The following is a 21,606-nucleotide window of genomic DNA, read 5'->3' on the forward strand; positions in this document are numbered from 1 at the left end:
GATTTTTCATTGGTACAGTTTCAAAGCAGCTTCACAATCCCAGCAGAGGAATGATCTAGTGAAACAATCTTTCATTAAAAAAATAAAAAAAAATTGTATGTACTTTTTTTAACCACAAGTGCTCAACCTCACGCATTAGGTTGAATCTGTTGGTGTTCCTCTTATTCTTCTTCTGCTCTGGAGGTCTATGGCAGCCCAACCACTTGCAGGAACGTTATGAAATTTGGCACACATATAGAAGACAGTCTGAACTGTCACCATAGCAAATTTGGAGTCTGTAACTCAAGCCTACTTGCGCCACCAACTGTTCAAATTTGCACTTATGTTTACGCTAATAATGTTTGAACCGTAAAGTTATGATGGAAAATTCTGTTTTCCTCCTATTCCTTGGCTCATGCTGAATTGAATGGTCACCAAAACTTAAAATTATAGTTAAAATGTTCGTGATTTTTAAACTGATTTTCACCAAAATTGCCTCATCTGCAGATCATACTGGCAAAAAGTTATGGAATTCAGTTTGATTGGTTAAACTGTTCTCGAATAACATGTGAACGAATTTGTCGAATAGCATGCAATAATGGATGTGAGGCTATATCTCTGCAACGGTTTACTATATTTGGACCAAATTTGGTGTGTTTTACAGTAACCATGACCTGAGGCTACCTACACAGTTTCGACCCAGTGCCACCTAGTCAGGAGATGAAAAATGGCTCTTTTTTCCGTATAAATTGTGAATGGTTTGGCCAAAAATCACTAATCTCTTTAGATACGGTGAAACATGCAAAGTTGAATCCTACCCAGTTTTTCCATGTCAGCCATGTTGGGCATCGACCATTTTGAATTTGGTCATAAAATGCTATATTTTACAAACAGATTGGGTATGTGTCTTTGGCACCATGCACTGAGAGCACTCAAAACGCTTTGGAGTGGCGCCACCTTGTGGTCAAAAGTTATAATGAAATTTGATAGATTCCTTGGGTCATGCCAAGAAAAGGCTAAGATATCATGTGCCATATTTGGCCAGTTTTTCTTGTCTGCCATTTTGATTCATGTTAAAATCAATTTTTTTTAACTCCTCTTTGACAGTTGGTCCAATTTTCACCAAATCTGGCTTTAATAATTAATTGCTACAGTTGGTCTGATGCTTTATGCCAGGGTTTGGCAATGTTGGTGTTCTGCAGAGTTTAGGTCCAACCCTAATCAAACATGAAAGCTAATCAAGGTCTTCAGAACTACTAGGGCTACAGGCAGGTGAGGTTTTTTTTTTCAGGGTTGGAGCTATCAGCACTCCAGGAATGATGTTGCCTATGCCTGCTCCATGCAATGCTAAGCTCCTCGTTTTGTCTCTGTGGTGCTTGGCCACTTAATTGTTGTGGAAATGAAGCAACCAGTGCTGAATAAACAATAGAGGTTGCATTTGTTTATTAATGTAAGTACCATAGAAAAAGTCTATTTATTTTTAGTGGTCACATTTAAACTGCAGAATACAGCAGGCTGTAAAATACAGAGAACTGTAACTCTTTAAAATTGTATTCAGGATATGTTTAAAAAAAAATAACAACAACATAAATAATATAAAAAACACACAATGATTTACATATTTTTATTAATAGTCGTCATCTTTCTTTAGAGAAAGTCAACCAGTCATTTTGCACTACATCATGAAATGTTTGATGTTGAGTTGCAAAGTATAAAAATGTAAAAAAGGTTACATGGATATGTTTACATAAAATCAAATACAATTGTGATGGAAAATGGTAATGACAACAAAGTAGTTTAAAGAGAATTAGTTAATACAAATTTGGAATGTACTGTAGCCCTTGGTGATATGTAAAAGCACTTGCGAACGCCAGTTTAAAACGTTTTTGCCTGAGGGTGTTCTATACTGCCCCGTTATTTGTAAAAATACAATATGTACATTTTTGTTAAAAATATAAAACATGAAACAGTGATTTTCCCCCTGAATTTAGCCTTAATCAATTTTTTATGCTCAAGTATTTTATTGTCCATTCTCTGCTATGACAAAATGTGTTTGTTGTAAGGCTTATGGTGTAAAAAACAAAGTATATCGTTGTTTGTTTTGAAACAGAAGGCTGTCACACAGCAGTTAATACATATAAAATACTACAAATTCAAACCTAAAATACATGTAAATTAACATATACAGTATCACCATCAATCATAAGTTGAGAAGTTTAAGTTTGTGGTGTGACTCAAAGAAAATGTTGGTTTAGCAAATGCTTTGGTTCACTTAGCAATGTAGCTGTTCTCAATGCACAGTACGATAAAAGAGCTGGTGCAGCCACGTGGCAACTGCTGAAGTAAATAGCCTTCTTGGAGAGAGGAAGCCATGCCAGTGACCGCATGACTGCCTGTTCGCCATGTTTCACAGAAGCTGTCTGTCTGCCTGCTTCCATGAGTGCTTGATCCATGCCATACCATCTTCTCTGGCCTATTAAAGTGGTGAAAGATAAAAAAAAATGGTTAATCAGACTAGTCAGTTCTGTTAAGATTTTAGCTGTGGATATGTGTAAGACCTACTTACCAGGCATCATCATCAAGAACATCTCGGCCATCAAATGAATAGATGCGCACATCATCGTTCATCTTGCCCTCTGAGCCACTAAAGATGGATTCCCAGTTGCTGAATAGTTCCTCATCCTGTGAACATATTATATAGCTCTGTAATAAACTGTATTAAACAGACTGTAAAACAATAGTTTTGTGTGTTGACAAAGGAAGGATCTTACTTGAATATTGACTATAGGTAATGATTCCCTGTCGTTCTGTCGAACAATACTGTGAAGATCCTGTAACCGGGATGACAGGAAAGCCCTGAATGTTCCTTTGAGACCGATGGCTTGGGCCTGTAAGAAGCACTGGTGATCTACACCTCGAATACCCTGCATGTCGCCCAGCTGGGGTGAGTTGAGAGCGATCAGGTGCAGCTAAGGTGACAAAATAGGTGACAGTTATACATTAGATACTTGAAATGAAGTTTACATTACAATAAGATTACAAATAATTTAGATTATAGAAAAGGCGTATATAGCATATATAAAAACCAATAGCAGATCTATATAGGTGGAGCTGGGGAGGTGGAGGTTTTCAGAGTAAATCTGAAAGCATGCTGCAAATTGCTCTAGTGGATGCTAATTAGCCATTTAAATGTAAAGCAGCAAGCTTATTGGCTGCGTATGCAATATGAACCAATCAGCTTGTGTCAAGTAGTTTAACATCGTGAATATCATCAGTTTGCATTAACAACAATCAGTCTACGTCATCTAGAGTTTCATGACAGAATTTGGCATTTGTTGAAATTGTTACAAATGCTGCTGTAAGTAAATTGTCAACTTTTTCACCTTGAGGCATGCGTAGAATAATGTAACCTTCTTTTACGCTGCATTTTCTATGCCCAATTTTTTGTAAATGCTTGTTTATTGTAAGCAAGCCTTTCAGCAAGTCCATTAGCAGCTGATGATTGTATACAGTATGGTGCAGATTACTTCCTACTATAATTAGTAGGAAATTCGTCATGGGCAGTAGGAAAATAATGAGCAGACTGGCACACAATTACTCCTCATTAAATAATAAGGTACTTACTGCTCGGCCTGATGTGTGTGTGTGAGCTGGAAGCTTAGCCTCTTGAATGACAGGCCTGCGGTGGTGTATACGCTCATATCTGCTGTCAGGATAGCCAGAATTATCCGGGTGGCTGCTGGATATGTGTTTTCTGGAATCAGGGTAGTGCTGGTAAACTGAGTCGTGTCGTGGATCAGTTGGAGAATAGTTGTGTGGAACCCATCGGTATGGGTCATATGATGGCTGGAGTCTAGGATCATGTGGCACAGGGTACTGGGCTTCTGGTTGTGGAGGGGCTTGTTGGGGAAAGGTTGTGGGGTAATCCTGAGAGTACTGAACCACTTGTGGAGGCTCCACTGCTTCCCTCTGGTTATCCTAGAAACAAACACAGAAAGGAGAAGAGACAAATATGATCCTGTAACTTGTGTCTTAAGATGTGGTGACATTTACTGTTGCTTGGTGAAAATTTGTGTGCAAAAATATTTACTTAATTACTAAATATATTTTCTGTTACTCACCAGACCCTTGGGAAATGGGGTATATTCTCCAAGCTGAAATTAAACAACCAGAAATGTAAGGCATATTAATGTTCTTTGCAAATCTATCTATCTATCTATACTTAACACTATCCAAACTATCCAAATTCCTTTTGTAGGTTTTTTGGATAGTTACACAGAATATAAAATTACATATATTTATATATATTATTTATAAGTATACAGTACCTTGTGAAAGTATTCATACCCTTTCATTTTTTTCACGTTTTTTTTTGTTGCTGCCTTATGTTAAACTGCTTTACATTTCTTTTTTCCCACATCAATCTACACTCCATACACCATAATGACAAAGCAAAACAGAATTGTCACAACTTCAGAAATATATTACAAATTAAAAAAACTGAAACAAGTACATTGCATAAGTATTCATACCCTTAACTCAGTATTTAGCTGAAGTACCTTTACAGCCTCAAGTTTTTTGGGGTATGATGCAACAAGCTTTGCACATCAGCATCTGGCAATTATCTGCCATTCTTCTCCTCACCTCTTCACCTTTCAGGCTCTGTCAGGTTGGATGGGGGCAGGTGCACATTTTCAAGTTCGGGAAATACTTGATTGGGTTCATGCCCAGGCTCTGGCTGGGCCACTTAAGGACATTCACAGAGTTGTCTTTAAGCCACTCTTCCTTCTGCCCAGTCTGAGGTTCTGAATGCTCTAGACTGTGTTCTCAATATTTTGGTGCACTGAGCGTTCCTTCTACTCTGAGTCCTTCAGTCCCTGCTACTGAGAAACAGCCCCACAGCATGAGGCAGCTACCACCACACTTTATTGTTGGGATGCTACTGTACAGCTGATGAGCAGTGCCTGGTTTCCTTCAAACATAATGCTTGGAACTGAGGTTCATCAGACCAGAGAGTTTTGTTTCTCACAGTCAAAGGGTCCTTTAGGTGCTTTTTTTTGCAAATTCCAAGTGTTTTCATGTCTCTTCTTCACTGAGGAGAGGATTGAGTCTTGCCACATTGCCATAAAGCCCAGACTGGTGAAGTGTTGTGGTGATGTTTGTCCTTCTGTAGGTTTCTCCTATCTCCACATATGATCATTGAGCTCAACTAGAGTGACCATCAGGTTCTTGGTCACCACTCTAACCAAGGCCCTTCTCCATCAATTGCTGCAATCTGGTCTCCTTTCCAAATCATATCCATTCAACTAAATTTGCCACAGGTTGAGTTCACTCAAAGTGAAGTAACATCTACAAGCAATATGAATGCTCCTGAGCTAAGTTCCAACTGTCCCAGAAAAGGGTATGAATACTTTTGCAATAGAATCATTTAAGTTTTTTTTATTTTTAATAAATTTGCAAAGATGTGAAAAAAACTGTTTTGCTTTGCCGTTATGGTGTATGGAGTGTAGATTGTTTACATAAAACATGAAAAAACGGGGTATGAACAGGGGTATGAACAGGGTATGAATAGGGGTATGAATACTTTTGCATAGCACTGTATAACCTAGGGCAGGGGTGGCGAACTCCGGTCCTGGAGAGCCGCAGCCCTGCAGAGTTCAGCTCCAACCTTAATTAAAACTCACCTGCTAGTATCTTTCTAGTAACCCTTCATACCTTGATTAGGTTGTTCAGGTGTGTTTGATTAGGGTAAAAGCAAAACTCTGCAGGGCTGCGGCTCTCCAGGACAGACGTTCGCCACCCCTGACCTAGGGTATTATGGGATTTTACCCCTAAATTCAACATGAAGTCAACATGCATGATACAAATAAACTGCAAATTACAGCAAACCATTTGTTTCTATTTTCTGTATCTTAAACTATTACCATGACTTCTCTGATGCCATCCTGTACTCTCATATAAAGTTCTCGGTTGTCTTTTACATATATTAGCGTGCCTTCTGGATACCGGATAGTTGTTGCAGTCATGGTGTCAACAGACCTCAAAACCATAACCTGAGGAAAAGAGAACAGATCAACTGACTAGAAAAGATTAATTATTACCTAATAAATAATTAGTTAATGTTTTCATCAATATGCCCACAGACAGTAGATAGTGTTTCAGTAGTAAAAACTCACCCCAGTTAAATGTCCAGGGGTTCCAGGGGGTCCAGGAGGTCCAGGAGGCCCAGGAACACTGATAGCTAAAGGATCAATGTGTTAAAGTAAAAAGACTTTTGCATTTAATGGATAGGACAGTTTGAGAGAAGACTGGAAAAGGGGAGAGACAAGAAATTAGATCAAGACATAAAGCAGGTTAGCTTCAAATCTGCATCCCTCGGCACCCAAAGGATCTTTTGATCTGATGTGAGTGTCTGTGTGTAAATTCCTTACTTTGTGAGGGTCTGTGTGCACCTGGCAGCAATGATCCCGGGGGGCCAGGGGGCCCTGGTGGGCCAGGACTACCTGGGCGACCATCATAACCGATTCCTGGGGCTCCAGGAGGCCCTGGGGGACCTGGAGGTCCACTAATAGATTCTCCTCTAGGGCCCTATATCGAAATAAACATTTAGTTAAGCTACTTTACACCATAAGAAAAAACAATGGTTGATTCAGAATCTAAGAAGCAGTAGTTTCATGTATGTGCTGTCACCGGTGGTCCAGGTCTTCCGGGTGGACTTTGCGCTCCACTATGATAAGGCTCATAGTAACCTACTCCTGGTTCTCCCTTCTGTCCTTTAGAACCAAACTCCCCTTTCATTTCATGCTAAAGCATAACAAATTACATAATCATGTACAGTTTCCATGTGCTGCACATATTCATCAAAACATTACATGTAAACAGGAAACTTGTGTAAGTTGGAAAACAAAAACTTACCTTAAATGCATAAATGTCAAAGGTGGTAGTGAGACCTATGACAGACAACATTGACATTCAAATCATGTTCACATTTTTCTGTTTAATACTGTACTTAAAACTACTTAAAACTTGATTTTACAGGTAAAAAAAGATAAATCTTTATTCAACTGCTCCTATAAAAAGGGTTTGATGTGTCAATATATCATACCTGGCAAGCCAGGGATGCCAGGTGCTCCTCTTTCACCTTTGTCCCCTTTGAAAACTGAGGTAATGAAATTTGAGATATATTTACAATTACTCATGTAGCCGTTTTTTTTTTTTTTCATTTATCCAAAGCAATATACAAATTCTTCTGAATAATTCTTTGGAATAAGGGCACACTGATTCATTGCAAACAAATATACATATTCATGTTAATTCAACTGGAAGGTGATAACTCAGATATGGATTGGAAAAGGACAAATCAGATTCATTTACTCACCATAAGGAGATCTTGAGCTGCCGTCATCATAACCCTTCAAGTAGATCAAATTGAATATTGTGAGCCAGTAAAAATGCTATTTTTACAACAAACAAAACCCACAAGATATTAGGTACTTGTATTTTTTAAAATAGTAATTACTCACATCATACCGTCCCACAGTAACTGGTGGTCCTGGAGGACCAGGTGGCCCAGGTGGACCAGGGGGTCCCTAAAATCATTTAAAAATCAATAGTGTAGGTTATAGAACAATTACATTTCTGTAGTAACAGTAAAAACTAAATAAAATGGTATTACGTTGTTTATTCCTTACCTGATAACCGTAACCATATCCTCCACCTGAATCGCCTTTAGGTCCTTTTTTTCCATTTAGACCAGGACGGCCCTTTTGATTAAGAATATTGCATGATCAGGGATATACCAAATTATGAAACTCACTGAAAATCTAATTCAATGAATGAGCTGCAAGCAACAATTATTTGGGTTTAGGCATCTTAGTCAAGTTCATAGTTTTTATGGAATTAAGCATCTTTTTAACAGTTACCACAAGAGAAAGTAGAAAGAAGAAAGAAGTTGGACAAAGACACTACATGCAAAATATCAAGTCGATTGGACCAATGATCCCAGGGAGACATTTTTATATTTGTCTGGTATGTTGCCTGGAATGACTTGACTTGACTTTGATGACAGTTTTATTTTAAAATATAAAAAGACATACAGCACGAGATAAATTATTTATTAAATTGAATAACAATTAACTTGAATTATATTCACTGCAAAAGTCTATCAAAAAATCTTTTTTTTTTCAGAAAATGTTAAATGGCCAAAAATCTTGTTGGATTTTATTAGAGATACTCACTGGTCTGCCTGGTAATCCTATATCTCCTTTATGTCCGGGTGGCCCAACTGGTCCCTAATGAGTGAAAAATACACCAACATATCTATAACATATAATTCTTGAAATATCAGAAGCATTAAGAATGATCAATGTATTTCTTAATAGGGTCATTTTGAAGGTTAAAAAAAATTGTGTGGTATTCCTCAGCGAGACAAAAAGCAAAAACTTACCACAGGCCCCTCTGGTCCTGGAGGTCCTGCCTCACCCTAAAATAGATAGTAACTATCATTTGTCTAACAATGCTATGGATGCTTAGAAGTTCTGATCTAAACTCATTATCTGAATGAAAGCTGCAGGCCTCTCACCAGCTGTCCAGCCAGCCCCCCCATGTGAATGGGTGTACCACTGGAGTCTACGATCAGGCCAGGTTCACCCTTTTGACCCTAAAGAGAAAAGAGCAAAACCAAAATTTATTCAGACTCCTTCAACATTTCTCACATTATCAGTTGATATGCTATAGTTTAGAAAATGGTAATAAAATATGACAAGAACTAAGAGTTTAACTGTGTCAGAACAAATTCATCTTGATAATGTCAGATAACTTTGATAGAAAAGTATGTAACAAAACATAGTCAGGTCAAAGTGTCAAATCAAATTTTTGGTCCCATTTTTTTTTTGCTGGTAGTCCACTGCATGAAGAATTTGTTGGGTATGATATGTCACAGTTTACTTTATTTTACTATCCTCACTTAAATAAATTAAATATGGTGTCCTGCACCCACTAGTAAAAAATGATAAAAAATGGGCCTTTATCACAGTCCGCGTGTCGTCACATAAAACTATTTTAGTTGGACTTCGCAATAAAAGGCAATATGCAAAGCAGTTTTTTTACTGACACCCTACTATGTATGTCATCCTTCATTTTAATGTGTAACTTTATCTGATTGATGCGATTGTCGGCGCTGCCACCGTTACCTGTCATGAGATTAAATAAATAGCAGCAAGCTGCTCAAATTACTCCCATTGGAATTATCAGAGTGATTCATGTTTATTTTGAATATTATTTTGTTTATTCTTGCAGTATATTTATTATGATTTACCTCCTGTTTTTGTATAAAGTATAATGCTATTCAATAAACGCTCTCAATCACGGAGGATAGGACTCATTTATGATGATCAATATTGTTTTGAAATAATCCGTCTATGAGCTGGAAATATGTGTTTATTTGAACAACTTTAATTTGAAATAATTATTGAGAATTGCATCATAAAGTAAGTGCATGAAAAAATTATTTAAAAAAAAAAAAAACATGAATTGAATTGAATAATACATTATTGTTGAATATACGTTCCCTTTCGATACTTTCACTCGTACTGCGTCGTAAGACGCTTATGGGAAAAGCTCCTTTTCTCCTGAGACTGAAGCATTTCAATAACGCAGTGTAACTGCACGGCCATTGGTTCGTGCAGTGTTAAAGAAACGAACCAATGGCTCGGCAGCGGAGATGCACACACCTATGGCGATGATTCGCGCCCGATCGCGCCAAAAGGGGCGGAGCATCTGGCTATATAAGCGAGCATTTCGCCATAGGGAACTCAGATCCTTCTTCTTCAGCGACGACTTCTGATCTTCGCAGAGACTGACTACGCAGACTTCGCTCAAGCAAGCCTCTTCTTCGCCGTTGACGAGCCTCGCAGCGGATCCTCACTGCTCGGCGGATTGACGCTCCGGAGCTGATTCCCTGCTGCTATCCGGCGAACACCTAAAAGAGCAAATTAAAGAGCAATTTCTACGGCGTTGTTGCAAATGCCGAGGCGTTTTTGTCGCTCGTGCAGAGCCCCTCTGCACGCCGCTGACACTCACGCCGAGTGCGTCTCGTGCCTGGGTCACGCCCACGCTGAGGCTGCACTCAGTGAGACGGAATGTTCCCATTGCGGGAATATGAGTCTCACTTCCCTCCGCTCGCGGCTAGCTTTCTTTTCAGAGAGCGACGCCGCTCCTCGCGCCCTCCCGCTTACTTCCTCGCAAGAGCCTGCCAGGAAGAAGCAGCGGGGCAGGAGAGCTAAGAGCGCGGTGACAGGCGAGCTCACGCCGGCTCAGACCCCGCGTGCCTCGCCTTCACCACATGGAGAGGAATCGCCAGTTCTCTTCCTACATCCTGACCAGCGTCCCTCTGCGGCTGCGAGCGATCTGGTCTCCTTCGGAGGAAGTGAATGCGAGGATGACAGCATGTCATTGGCCGCATCTGACGCAGAGGAGTTGTCGGGCTCTTCTCATGACCCCGCCCCCTTGCCGTCTGCGCAATCCAGCGCCGCCAGCGCCGGTATGGACGCCGAACTTTTCCGTGTCCTATCTAAAGCTGTCGAGGAGCTGGATCTTCAATGGTCTCCTCCCGAGGAGCCCTCTAGGAGCCGGTTGGACGAATGGTTTCTGCCGGGGCGCCGCCAGGCCCCTCGTCAGCGAGCTTCACCATTCTTCCCCGAAGTCCATGACGAAATCTCTAAGTCCTGGCGTGCTCCATATTCAGCCCGCCTCCATACTTCCTCTTCTGCTGCCCTCACTACGGTCGACGGCGCCGAGGAAAAGGGCTACGAGAAGCTGCCCCCGCTGGACGAGTCAGTTGCTGCGCACCTTTGCCCGCCCACCGCTATCGGTTGGAAGGCGAGGGCGTCACACCCGTCTAAGCCTTGCAGAACGACCTCTACCCTCGCTGGACGAGCGTATTCGTCTGCTGGACAGGCAGCTTCAGCGCTTCACTCTATGGCGGTACTCCAGGTGTACCAAGCAAAGCTCCTCCGTGGTCTGGACGAGTTGAGCCTGGACGATTCCCCGCTCAGAGAGATACGTAGCGCTACGGATTTGGCGTTACGCGCCACGAAGATGACGGCTCAGGCAATCGGGCGATCGATGGCCAGTTTAGTGGTGCTGGAGCGCCACTTGTGGCTTAACTTGACGGAGATAAAGGACGCGGATAAGGTCGCATTCCTTGACTCCCCCATCTCACCGACCGGCCTGTTCGGCCCAGCTGTTGAGGGTTTCGCGGAGCGCTTCACCGCGGCGCAGAAATCGTCCCAAGCCATGCGACATTTTCTGCCTAAACGCTCGAGCTCTGCAACGGCTCCTAGTCGCCCCAAGCCGGCGCCGACTCAGCAGCCTGCAAAAGCCACGCCCCCAGCTGCGCAACCAGCGCCTCAGACGGAGCTCCGTCCTCGGTCACGCCCAGCCAAGCGCTTTCCCTTCCCTAAGCGTCAGGGACCTCGGCCAAGAGTGGTGCTGGACCAGGCGCCGCCAGCGTCTTCCTGATCTCAGCAGCAGGAAGAGGGAGGGGCCAAGTCTCGCGACAGCTGGACCAGCCCCCAAAGTGCCTCTTTTCAACCCTTCTTCACTCCGTACCTTTCCGAGTGTAAGGGATCTCATGTTTGTAAACAGTATAGCTGTGACTCACGGGCCCTTTGTATCAGCGCCCTTACAGCAAACCGCTGTGATAGCGGAAAAAATAAAAAACAAACATTTTCAAGAAAAGAGCAAATTTCCTCTTCAAATGCTTTCACACAACATACAGCTGTGCGAACCATTACAGCCCCTAGCGACACGATCCGCGGCGTGGCAAGCCATCCCCGGAGTGTCAAAATGGGTTTTGGGTATAATAGAACGAGGCTATGTACTCCAGTTCGCTCGAAGACCTCCTCGCTTTCATGGTGTCATCACCACCTCAGTGCGCAGCAGAGACGCAGACGTCTTGCGCTTAGAGGTAAAGAATCTGTTGGCCAAGGGCGCCGTGGAAACGGTCCCCCCAGCACAGAGCGAGTCAGGTTTTTACAGCCGTTACTTCCTCGTTCCAAAGAAGGATGGCGGTCTACGTCCCATCCTCGATCTCAGACAGCTGAATCGCGCCCTCATGCGACGGCCGTTCAGAATGCTTACACTAAAACAGATCCTCTCGCAGATACGCAAAGGGGACTGGTTTTGTTCACTGGATCTGAAGGATGCATACTTCCACATTCAGATCGCCCCCCATCACAGGCCATTCTTGAGATTCGCCTTCGAGGGAGTGGCATATCAATATACAGTCCTTCCGTTCGGACTGTCGTTAGCCCCTCGCACGTTTACAAAGTGCATGGACGCAGCGCTTTCTCCTCTGAGACAGATGGGAATTCGCGTTCTGAACTATCTAGACGACTGGCTCATCCTAGCCCAGTCAGAAAACGAGCTAACGCACCACAGATCCTTAATCCTCAGCCACTTAGAGTGCCTAGGACTAAAGGTCAATTTTGCCAAGAGCGCACTGTCTCCCAGCCAACGCATTGCGTTCCTGGGAGCAGTTTTCGACTCACGTCAGATGAAGGCAGCAGTTGCGCCGCAGAGAGCCCAAGCCATTCGCAGGCTCGCGGCTTCCTTCAAAATAGGAGCCCTTCGCCCACTCAAGATTTTTCAAAAGATGCTCGGCCTTATGGCCTCAGCATCTCCAGTACTTCAGCTGGGGCTGCTTCAAATGCGCCCCCTGCAGTTCTGGTTGAAACCAAAGGTTCCTCCTCAAGCTTGGCGTTTGGGACGCCAGCGCATCAAGGTAGATCGGGCCTGTATAACAGCCCTGGCTCCTTGGAAATGCGCTCAATGGATGGAACAGGGCGTTCCCCTGGATTTGGTGGTCAGAAGGAAGGTGGTCTCGACAGACGCCTCCAACTTAGGTTGGGGGGCGCTGTGCGATGGCCAACCTGCTTTCGGCACATGGTCGAAAGCGGAGAGTCGCCTTCACATCAACTGCTTGGAAATGCTAGCAGTGTGTTTAGGCCTTCACACCCTTCTACCTGCATTGAGAGGTCACCATGTCTTAGTCCGTTCGGACAGTATGACAGTGGTGTCCTTCATAAATCACCAAGGGGGCCTCTCGTCGAGACGTCTATTTACGATGGTAGAACGTCTCCTGAAATGGGCTCAGTTGCACTTCCGCTCTCTGAGAGCGACGCATGTGCCAGGCAAACTGAACCAAGGAGCAGACATGTTGTCTCGGAGCAACGTCTCCTCAGACGAATGGACGCTTCACCCTCACACGGTTCAGCAAATATGGGCTGTCTTTGGCAGGGCGCAAGTAGACCTCTTCGCCTCAAAAGACAATCATCACTGCCCAATTTATTTTTCGAAGGAACAGGACGCATTGACCCAAGAATGGCCCAATCTCCTGTTATACGCGTTCCCTCCTGTCGCTCTGCTGCCACAAGTCATCAGACGAGTGCGGGAACAGAAACTCAAAGTCCTGTTAGTGGCTCCATTCTGGCAGAACCAGCATTGGTTCCCAGATCTTCCCAGGCTGCTCTCGAGAGCACCATGGGCCGTGCCACTGAGACGAGATCTCTTAACACAGGCGAACAGAACGATATGGCACCCCCAACCGGAATTGTGGGCGCTGCACGTTTGGGCTCTAGACGGGAGCCTTTAAGTCTCCCTGAGTCGGTTTTGAGTACTATTTCACAAGCTAGAGCACCCTCTACGAGGCGGCTCTACGATCTCAAATGGTCTGTCTTTTCCGCCTGGTGTTCCACCCGCGGTGCGGACCCAATTTCATGTGACATATCCATGATATTGTCCTTCTTGCAAGAGCTGTTAGATAAAGGGAGATCCCCTTCTACGCTCAAGGTCTATGTCGCAGCTATAGCGGTACTCCACGACCTTGTAAACGGTCAATCTGTGGGAAGAAACGACTTGGTCGTTCGTTTTTTAAAGGGGTCAAGGCGGATTAATCCCCCTCGCCCCATCACGGTCCCGTCTTGGGACTTACCCACAGTGTTGAGGGCCCTGAAAGGCCCTCCCTTCGAACCGCTTCAGTCTATAGACCTTCGCCCTCTGACGTTGAAGACTGCCTTGCTATTGGCTTTAGCATCAGTCAAACGCATGGGTGATCTACAGGCGCTCTCTGTGAGCCCTGTGTGCTTGGAATTCGGGCCGAATGACTCTAAGGTCATCCTGAAGCCAAGACGTGGGTATGTTCCCAAAAGTCTCTCTACGCCCTTTAGAGACCAAATTATTTCCCTTTTAGCTCTTCCTCCTACGGAGCAAGACCAGGGATTTAACCCTCTCTGCCCTGTCAGGGCTTTGAGATGTTACATAGAGCGTTCTGCGCCTTTTAGGCAGTCAGAACAGCTGTTTGTATGTTTTGGTGGCCGCACCAAGGGTTGTTCGGTCACTAAACAGAGATTATCCAAGTGGATTGTGGAAGCCATTACGCTGGCTTACTCCTCCTTGGGCCTACAATGCCCCATGGGAGTAAGGGCCCATTCGACTAGAGGCGTCGCCTCGTCTTGGGCGTGGTCTAGTGGGGTTTCCATTGCAGAAATTTGTGCGGCGGCAGGCTGGGCCTCACCGTCCACATTTGCCAGATTCTATAACTTGGACGTCCCAGTCTTACAGACTCGGGTCCTTTCCACATAGTGGTATGTCTGTTACCAGTATGTTATATATATAGTGCACCTTGGCCTCTTTGAGCTCCAAGTTGCACTTATTCCTTGGAACGGATGTTTATCAGGTTGTCTGATCGAACAAATTGGCCCCTACTGGCCCTTTAGTGCTAGGGTCATGTCAGTCGTTCCTCTACCTTAGCACGGCGGGATTGTACTGGTTCCCCATAAGCGTCTTACGACGCAGTACGAGTGAAAGTATCGAAAGGGAACGTACTCGGTTACTTTCGTAACCTCGGTTCCCTGAGATACGGGAACGAGTACTGCGTTGCTGGCCGTGCTAGGTAGCTGCACGACTCAGTCGTCGCTTCAGTCGAAGTACCTGAGTTCCCTATGGCGAAATGCTCGCTTATATAGCCAGATGCTCCGCCCCTTTTGGCGCGATCGGGCGCGAATCATCGCCATAGGTGTGTGCATCTCCGCTGCCGAGCCATTGGTTCGTTTCTTTAACACTGCACGAACCAATGGCCGTGCAGTTACACTGCGTTATTGAAATGCTTCAGTCTCAGGAGAAAAGGAGCTTTTCCCATAAGCGTCTTACGACGCAGTACTCGTTCCCGTATCTCAGGGAACCGAGGTTACGAAAGTAACCGAGTACGTTTTCCACTGAACCTTTAATTTAATCATTCAAAACAGTCTTTAGACGTAATTAACATTTTAAGCTTTGGCTAACTGACATGCTCTTTAATGTAAAATGCTGTTTGTATTGTTTTCTTGCAGTTTTGTAATAACATAATGTGGGCAGACTCTGAAGTGTTGCACATACACATGCAGAATGGCTGCCGCATTCCCCTTTAAGTTACGAAATATATGTTGGGATATCATAAAGCCATCTTCCTTGGTTTTACAATACTCAATTAATGATTGTAAACTGAGTTTGGTGTTTTTAGAAGATGTATCTGTGCTGAATTTCCTATCTTGTGCTATGGGCACAACCATTGATGAAGGCTGCAGCAGAAGTTTTTTTTTACGCTACTATTTGAAACTTCTGCTTTTCGAACGTGGAAGTGTGATAAAGGCCCATTATATCTGATGTCCAAATAATTTTTGGTTTGACTGTGTAATGTGAGAGGATGAAAAATGCTCAATGAATAATGACAGTATCTTCTAAACACTGCAGTTTCTAGGGCTTTTTAACCCCTTATTACCCCTTAACCCTTTATTGTAACTGCACTTAGAATAAACTGAATGTTACCATCCATTGGTGTGGTTGCTAATATAGTTATCATTTTTGGTGTGAACTGGCCTTGTGAACTTTTTGTAAATTTATGTAACTTTGCAACTTCATGTCAACTAACTCTCATTAGTGTATTGATAGAGTATTTGTAGTGTTAATAGAATAAATTGACAAGTGACAAAGTTATTTATAATCAGTAGAATGCTGGGGGACCATCAAAATAAAGTGTTAGCAAAAATTAAGTAGACAGTCTACTAATACTTCTAGTGATTGGTAGTTGACATGTTGCTGAAAGTTAGTTACAGTCAGCAGAATGTCTTAAGTGGACTATTAAAATAAAGTGTTAGCAAAACATATTACCTTGACAAAGTCTCCTGGTAGTCCAGGTTCCCCCCGATCACCCTTTGGACCCACTGGTCCCTTTAAAGATATATAAAAAAGATGTAAATAAATAAAAATGCATTACAAAATAGTTTTCACTTCTCACTGTCTTTTAGTCTGGCCCTACAGAAAATTTAGTTTTTGTCACTTTTGCCTAAACTAATCAACCTTTCATTGTGATCTTTTAAGTTTAAAATTGGCAAAGACTGGTCTGCACTCTATTTTTTTTTCAAGTTAAAACAGGAGATTTGAACTTACATGAACAATTTTAAAAATGTAGAGCAGTCTTTGTCATTTTTGAAAATAACTGGCCTAAATGGCTGGGAGAACACAATGAATGCATTGATTAATCTTTTAAGTTTAAAATGAACATTTAAATAAAAGAGTAAAGGATATTACATCAGCTATGGTAGAAACTTGATATAAAATATATAAAAATATATAAAATACTTTTATAAATCACATACTGCTTACAAGTTATTAAAAACTTACAGGGAATCCTGCCTGACCAGCTATACCAGGTGTACCCTAATAAAACAAGAACAAAACACAATGCTTTAAATGTGGTTGAATATGCTTCATAATGTAAAAGAAATATGTAAACAGTAAATCATAATTACACAGGACATTCTATATTGAACTGCATGTAATTTTACATCCTCAAGTTAAGCACTATTATAACAAGTATTTATTAGTTCCTTTCACCTGTGGTCCAGGAATTCCATATTCTCCATTTGTCTGAAATTAAATGTAATTTAAATAATTTAGCATCAGAACTGCAAATATGTGAAGGAACAGTAAAGTGTTAGAGTTATACAAAGTCCTTTGAGGGTTTGCTGTATGAAAACACTTACACTGCCATTAATATAGATCACTTGTCCTGGAAGACCTGGTGGCCCTGGCGGACCTGGAGGCCCTACTGCATTACCAGGATCACCCTAAAACAAATACATTATTATAAGTTTATTAGATCTACAGAATAGTTGCAGTGTTGAATGGGTTTAAATACCACTGTTGCTACAGTTTGAGTAAACCAGTGATAGAGATCCTACATCTAACCTAGGTGTCTTCAAATGAACACTCACTTTGTCACCTTTCCATCCTCTTTCCCCCTTTAGCCCCTGTAAAAGATAAATCATTTAAAGGTTACAGTATTGTTGTGCAAAGCTGAACGTCATTCTAGTCATCTTTCACTCACTATTTTTCCTGGAAAGCCATCTAACCCTGGGATTCCCTCTCGTCCTCTTTCACCGTCTTGACCTTTCTGACCAGCAATACCTGGTAAACCAGATTTTCCCTGACGAGTTGAATAAAAAAAAAATAATTTATCTCCCAAGTAGGTGTAATGTACATTAAAATTTGGCAACTTGGATATCACATTATAAACATATACAGTATAGTAAGTCATAGTCTCACTGGTAGTCCAGGTATCCCCTGAGGTCCCTTTAGAGAAAAAAAAAAACATGGATAAGGTGGAATAAGCACTGTGTTGACATGATAATAATGTGAGAGCACTTTACAGTTACCTGTGGACCTGGTGGCCCCATGACTCCTGGGATGTATTTAAGATCAGCTTCTGTTTTATTCCCATCAGGCTGAAAACACAGTCAAACAGTGGATATGGCAGATCAAGTTCTAGACCCCTTATACCCCTTTTTCACAAGGCAGTTTGAGTGCTGGTTCAAAACCTTGTTTAAATCGGTTCTTTGTCCTTTGACACCCACAGCACCAGCTTGGAACCAGGAAAAGTGCTTCGTAAGTAGGACCAAAACATTGCTGGTCTAGAAGTAAGAACTGCTTGTGCCAGGGGCTGGGGGTGGGATTACCATGACCAAAAAAATGAACAGAAACATCTGATACAAGCAATACAAAAGCTTCAAGAGTCATCTGCTCTCCAATCGCTCTTGCAGTGCTTTTTGACAAAAATACTAGAAAAGAAAGAAAAGGAACTAGGGTTCTTTGAAAAATGGTATCATGAGGATTTCCAGTCAGGATTTAGACCGTATCATAGTACTGAGACTGCTCTCATTAGAGTTACAAATGACTTGCTCTTATCATCCGATTGTGGTTATATCAGATCCCCTTTCGAAGACCTCATCACCTATACGGCCATCGGGACTAGACTATGGGAACCAGGTGATTCCTCTGCACAATCTAACTTTGCTGCAGCCTAGAATTGAACTGCTGTTTTTGTATGGCGAGAGGAGAACTGAACACTATTTCAAAACACTATTTACCGGTAATACTGTAAATCTGCTTTGACACAATCTGCATTGTAAAAGGCGCTATATAAGAAATTGTGACTTCACTCTGAGTGGTGCAGATGCATCTCAGGCAAGCCTGGTGTGTTTGTGTTTGCTGGAAAAGATGATACATATTCAGTAACTTAAGACCTGTCTCTGTGGTGGCTCTCTAGCCCGTTGAAAGGCAAACCGGTTCTTAGAACGCTCGTTAATTGAACCAACTCTGAACTGGCAATAGCACTGACTCTGAACTAGCATCTGGTTCATGCTTGTGGAAAAGGGGTGCTAGAGGCACAAAGTCCTGTGACTGCATGGGTCTTGCGATAGTCCTGAGATTTAAAGATTTGAGAGTGCTGAATTTTAAAGATTAAGTAACTTACAGAAATTTGGAAGGCAGGTCCAGGGGGTCCAGGTGGTCCTGGAGGACCTTGAGGTCCCATGGGCCCAGGCGGCCCTTCCATACCTTCCGGCCCTGTGATTCCTGATGAACCCTGTGGACTCTAAAGAAAAGAGAATGGGATGGGAGGGTTTAACACTGCAACTTCAAAAGTGTTCTAAAAAAGCTGTTGACTGTTGAAAAACAGAAGTTGACCATTTTTAGTTAAATAAATTGAAGTTTAGTCATGAAATTATATCTTGATAAGTAATGTGGCTTGTTTACAACATAGTAAAAGTTAATAGGTGCTCATATTGAAATATGTTAGCAATATATTATAAACCTAAAGATCAGATAAAATCGTCTATTAGACACACTGGTTTTTGAGTTCGCTTCCATAGCATCAGCATCCCATAGCACTGAACAATTTTGACATGGCGAAATATGACATAGACCACCAGTCAAACATTTTTGAATAATAAGTTTTTAATGTTTTTTTAAAGAATTCTCTTCTGCTCACCAAGCATTTATTTGATTCAAAACACAGCAAAATCAGTCTACTTTTTAAAATTTATTTTATGGGCTTTTTGTGCATTTTTATAGACAGGAAAGTTGAGAGATGACAGGAAAGCAGGATTGGCAAAGGACATCCAGAGAGGAATTGAACTCAGGTCACCAATGTCAGGATTGGATTATGTCTCTGTTTTGTTCTGTTCTCCCAGTGTTTTTCCCCCTCTGTTTCTAGTCCTTATGATTTAGTCCTTGTCTCCCCCTTTTGGTTTAGTCTTAGTTGGTTTTGTCTTGCCCATATTTGTATTTCCCCCTCGTCATCTTGTTATCTCGTTTGTTATCACGCCCCCGTTTCTCTGTATTTAAGTGTTTCTAATCACTCCCTGCTGTCCGTTGTTGATGTTACATGTTCTCGTTTAATGCTCCTGGTTTTTGTTTTGTTTGTAATTATATTGAGTGTTTTGTTTAATAAACTTTATAATATTCATTTACTCCGGTTCTCCTCCTCCATATCCACTCCTCAACCCGCCCAGACTGTGACAACCATGAGCACTGTTGTGCTATATGTCAACGCACTAACCACAAGACTATTGGCACCTGCTACTCAGCTGTTTCAACATAATAATAAGATTACATGTTTGTGAGCAGATAATCAGAATATTAGAATGATTTCTGAAGGATCATGTTAGTAATGATGCTAATAATGCAGCTTTGAAATTACAGGAATAAATTACATTTTAAAATATATTCAAATAGAAAACAGTAATTTTAAACAGTAAAATGATTTCAAAATCTCACTGTTTCTGTACTTTGGATTAAATAAATGCAGGCTTGGTGAGCAAAAGAGACTTCTTTAGAAAATATTTTGACTAGTAGTGTACTAAAGCCTCAATTGACAGTGTTGCACAAATGCATGAAAAGGATAAGCAAACCTCACACAATTACATAGGTAGAAGAGTCAGAAAGTAAAACAGAAAGTTTGCATTGACTAAAGCATAAAGGTCATTGCACACTGAGTCTTAACACACATCTTAAATTTTCGCACATTAAAAAAATAAATACAACCTCATGTTGTGTCAATTTACTCACATTTAGTCACTGCCTCCAAACATTTTGTCAGTCATAAAAAAGTGTGGATCAGGTAAGATTTTTTTTGCGTTTTCGCATTCGTAGCAAGCATTTTGATAGGAAAGGATGACAAATACGAAAAAAAACCCCCGCATATGAACGTTTCTGAGTCAGTGTGCAATGACCTTAAGTCTAAAAAGATTGATTCACTTGCCCATTGATTGGCAGGCACAATTTGGGCGATGAAAAGTTGTCTTTAGTGAACTAAAGACTTTAGTAATAACACTTTCATTCATTACTCAAGTTGTTGGGACACACCACACCCAGTGCAGTTAGTTTGTAGTCATGCATGACTTTATAATACCTGTTCCCCACTAGTCTCCCAGGAAGGAAACCAATTGGATAAAAAAGAGAAAGCAGAGTTTTGCTACAGGGAGAAAAAAAATATAGTGAAGATTAACTTCCCAATGAAATAAAGCCCCACAGATAGAGAATACAAAAATCTGTCTGACTTTAAGTCTTATATTAGTATTTACCATTTCCCCTGGAAGCCTAGTTAACCCAATATCACCACAGTCTCCCTTAAAGAAAGAGAAAAAATAAATAGTTTGATTTCATGTTAATATCAAGTATATGAAAATACTTTTAATATTTAATTTACCTTTTGGCCTGGAGGACCAGGAAGACCAGGTTTTCCAGGTCGGCCTGGGGGCCCCTGAGTCATAAAAAACAGAATAAACAGAACACAAACAAAATTTTACTAAATGTTTTAAAATGGACGGAATTAATGAAGAAAGGACAATTTCTTACAGGACGCCCAGACAACCCATTTTGTCCAGGGGAACCAGTAGGGCCAGTTTCAAGAGATTCTAATTCTAATTCAGTTGCCCAGTTTGGTCCTGGGGGTCCTGGAAGCCCTGGGGGCCCAGGAGGTCCAGGTAGACCAGGTTGACAACATAAACCCTGAAAAGATGAGAACATATTGAATTTTAACTCCAAAATTCATTTACAGAGCCAAACACAACAGCAGCAGACCTGGTGAAGTTATTAAAGCATGCAGTAAAGTGAAATAAAGCACTAAGGGCCAGATTTACTAAACAGGGCAAGTTAGCGTTTGAGCCCAATTCCATAAAAGCACCGATGGGAGGGAGAAATTCTGCATGTGATTTACTGACAATGCACACATTAAAGAACACAGATGCA

General features: G+C 41.9%; 1 protein-coding gene across 4 annotated transcripts in view; it reads right to left on the reverse strand.

Moving 5' to 3' along the window:
- Nucleotides 1-1,589: 1,589 nt before the first annotated feature.
- The window catches only part of col18a1b (collagen type XVIII alpha 1 chain b), a 62,372-nt gene continuing 42,355 nt past the window's right edge, over nucleotides 1,590-21,606 (reverse strand). For all 4 annotated transcript variants that reach the window (XM_073851332.1, XM_073851331.1, XM_073851330.1 and 1 more), the window contains 30 exons: nucleotides 21,214-21,366; nucleotides 21,065-21,118; nucleotides 20,940-20,984; nucleotides 20,768-20,830; nucleotides 18,830-18,949; nucleotides 17,733-17,801; nucleotides 17,623-17,649; nucleotides 17,405-17,503; nucleotides 17,292-17,327; nucleotides 17,061-17,144; nucleotides 16,912-16,944; nucleotides 16,699-16,734; nucleotides 16,186-16,245; nucleotides 8,561-8,638; nucleotides 8,426-8,461; nucleotides 8,217-8,270; nucleotides 7,671-7,742; nucleotides 7,503-7,568; nucleotides 7,358-7,391; nucleotides 7,085-7,138; nucleotides 6,895-6,929; nucleotides 6,670-6,783; nucleotides 6,411-6,567; nucleotides 6,156-6,220; nucleotides 5,904-6,032; nucleotides 4,101-4,133; nucleotides 3,604-3,957; nucleotides 2,751-2,948; nucleotides 2,546-2,661; nucleotides 1,590-2,452 (listed from right to left, as the gene is read on the reverse strand). In XM_073851332.1, the coding sequence (XP_073707433.1) occupies nucleotides 2,248-2,452; nucleotides 2,546-2,661; nucleotides 2,751-2,948; nucleotides 3,604-3,957; nucleotides 4,101-4,133; nucleotides 5,904-6,032; nucleotides 6,156-6,220; nucleotides 6,411-6,567; nucleotides 6,670-6,783; nucleotides 6,895-6,929; nucleotides 7,085-7,138; nucleotides 7,358-7,391; nucleotides 7,503-7,568; nucleotides 7,671-7,742; nucleotides 8,217-8,270; nucleotides 8,426-8,461; nucleotides 8,561-8,638; nucleotides 16,186-16,245; nucleotides 16,699-16,734; nucleotides 16,912-16,944; nucleotides 17,061-17,144; nucleotides 17,292-17,327; nucleotides 17,405-17,503; nucleotides 17,623-17,649; nucleotides 17,733-17,801; nucleotides 18,830-18,949; nucleotides 20,768-20,830; nucleotides 20,940-20,984; nucleotides 21,065-21,118; nucleotides 21,214-21,366 (2,679 nt within the window). In that variant the 3' untranslated portion in view covers nucleotides 1,590-2,247. The remainder of the gene's footprint in view (nucleotides 2,453-2,545; nucleotides 2,662-2,750; nucleotides 2,949-3,603; nucleotides 3,958-4,100; nucleotides 4,134-5,903; nucleotides 6,033-6,155; nucleotides 6,221-6,410; nucleotides 6,568-6,669; nucleotides 6,784-6,894; nucleotides 6,930-7,084; nucleotides 7,139-7,357; nucleotides 7,392-7,502; nucleotides 7,569-7,670; nucleotides 7,743-8,216; nucleotides 8,271-8,425; nucleotides 8,462-8,560; nucleotides 8,639-16,185; nucleotides 16,246-16,698; nucleotides 16,735-16,911; nucleotides 16,945-17,060; nucleotides 17,145-17,291; nucleotides 17,328-17,404; nucleotides 17,504-17,622; nucleotides 17,650-17,732; nucleotides 17,802-18,829; nucleotides 18,950-20,767; nucleotides 20,831-20,939; nucleotides 20,985-21,064; nucleotides 21,119-21,213; nucleotides 21,367-21,606) is intronic.

The sequence above is a fragment of the Garra rufa genome, chromosome 12 (genome assembly GCF_049309525.1).
Source record: "Garra rufa chromosome 12, GarRuf1.0, whole genome shotgun sequence".
NCBI lineage: Eukaryota > Metazoa > Chordata > Actinopteri > Cypriniformes > Cyprinidae > Garra > Garra rufa.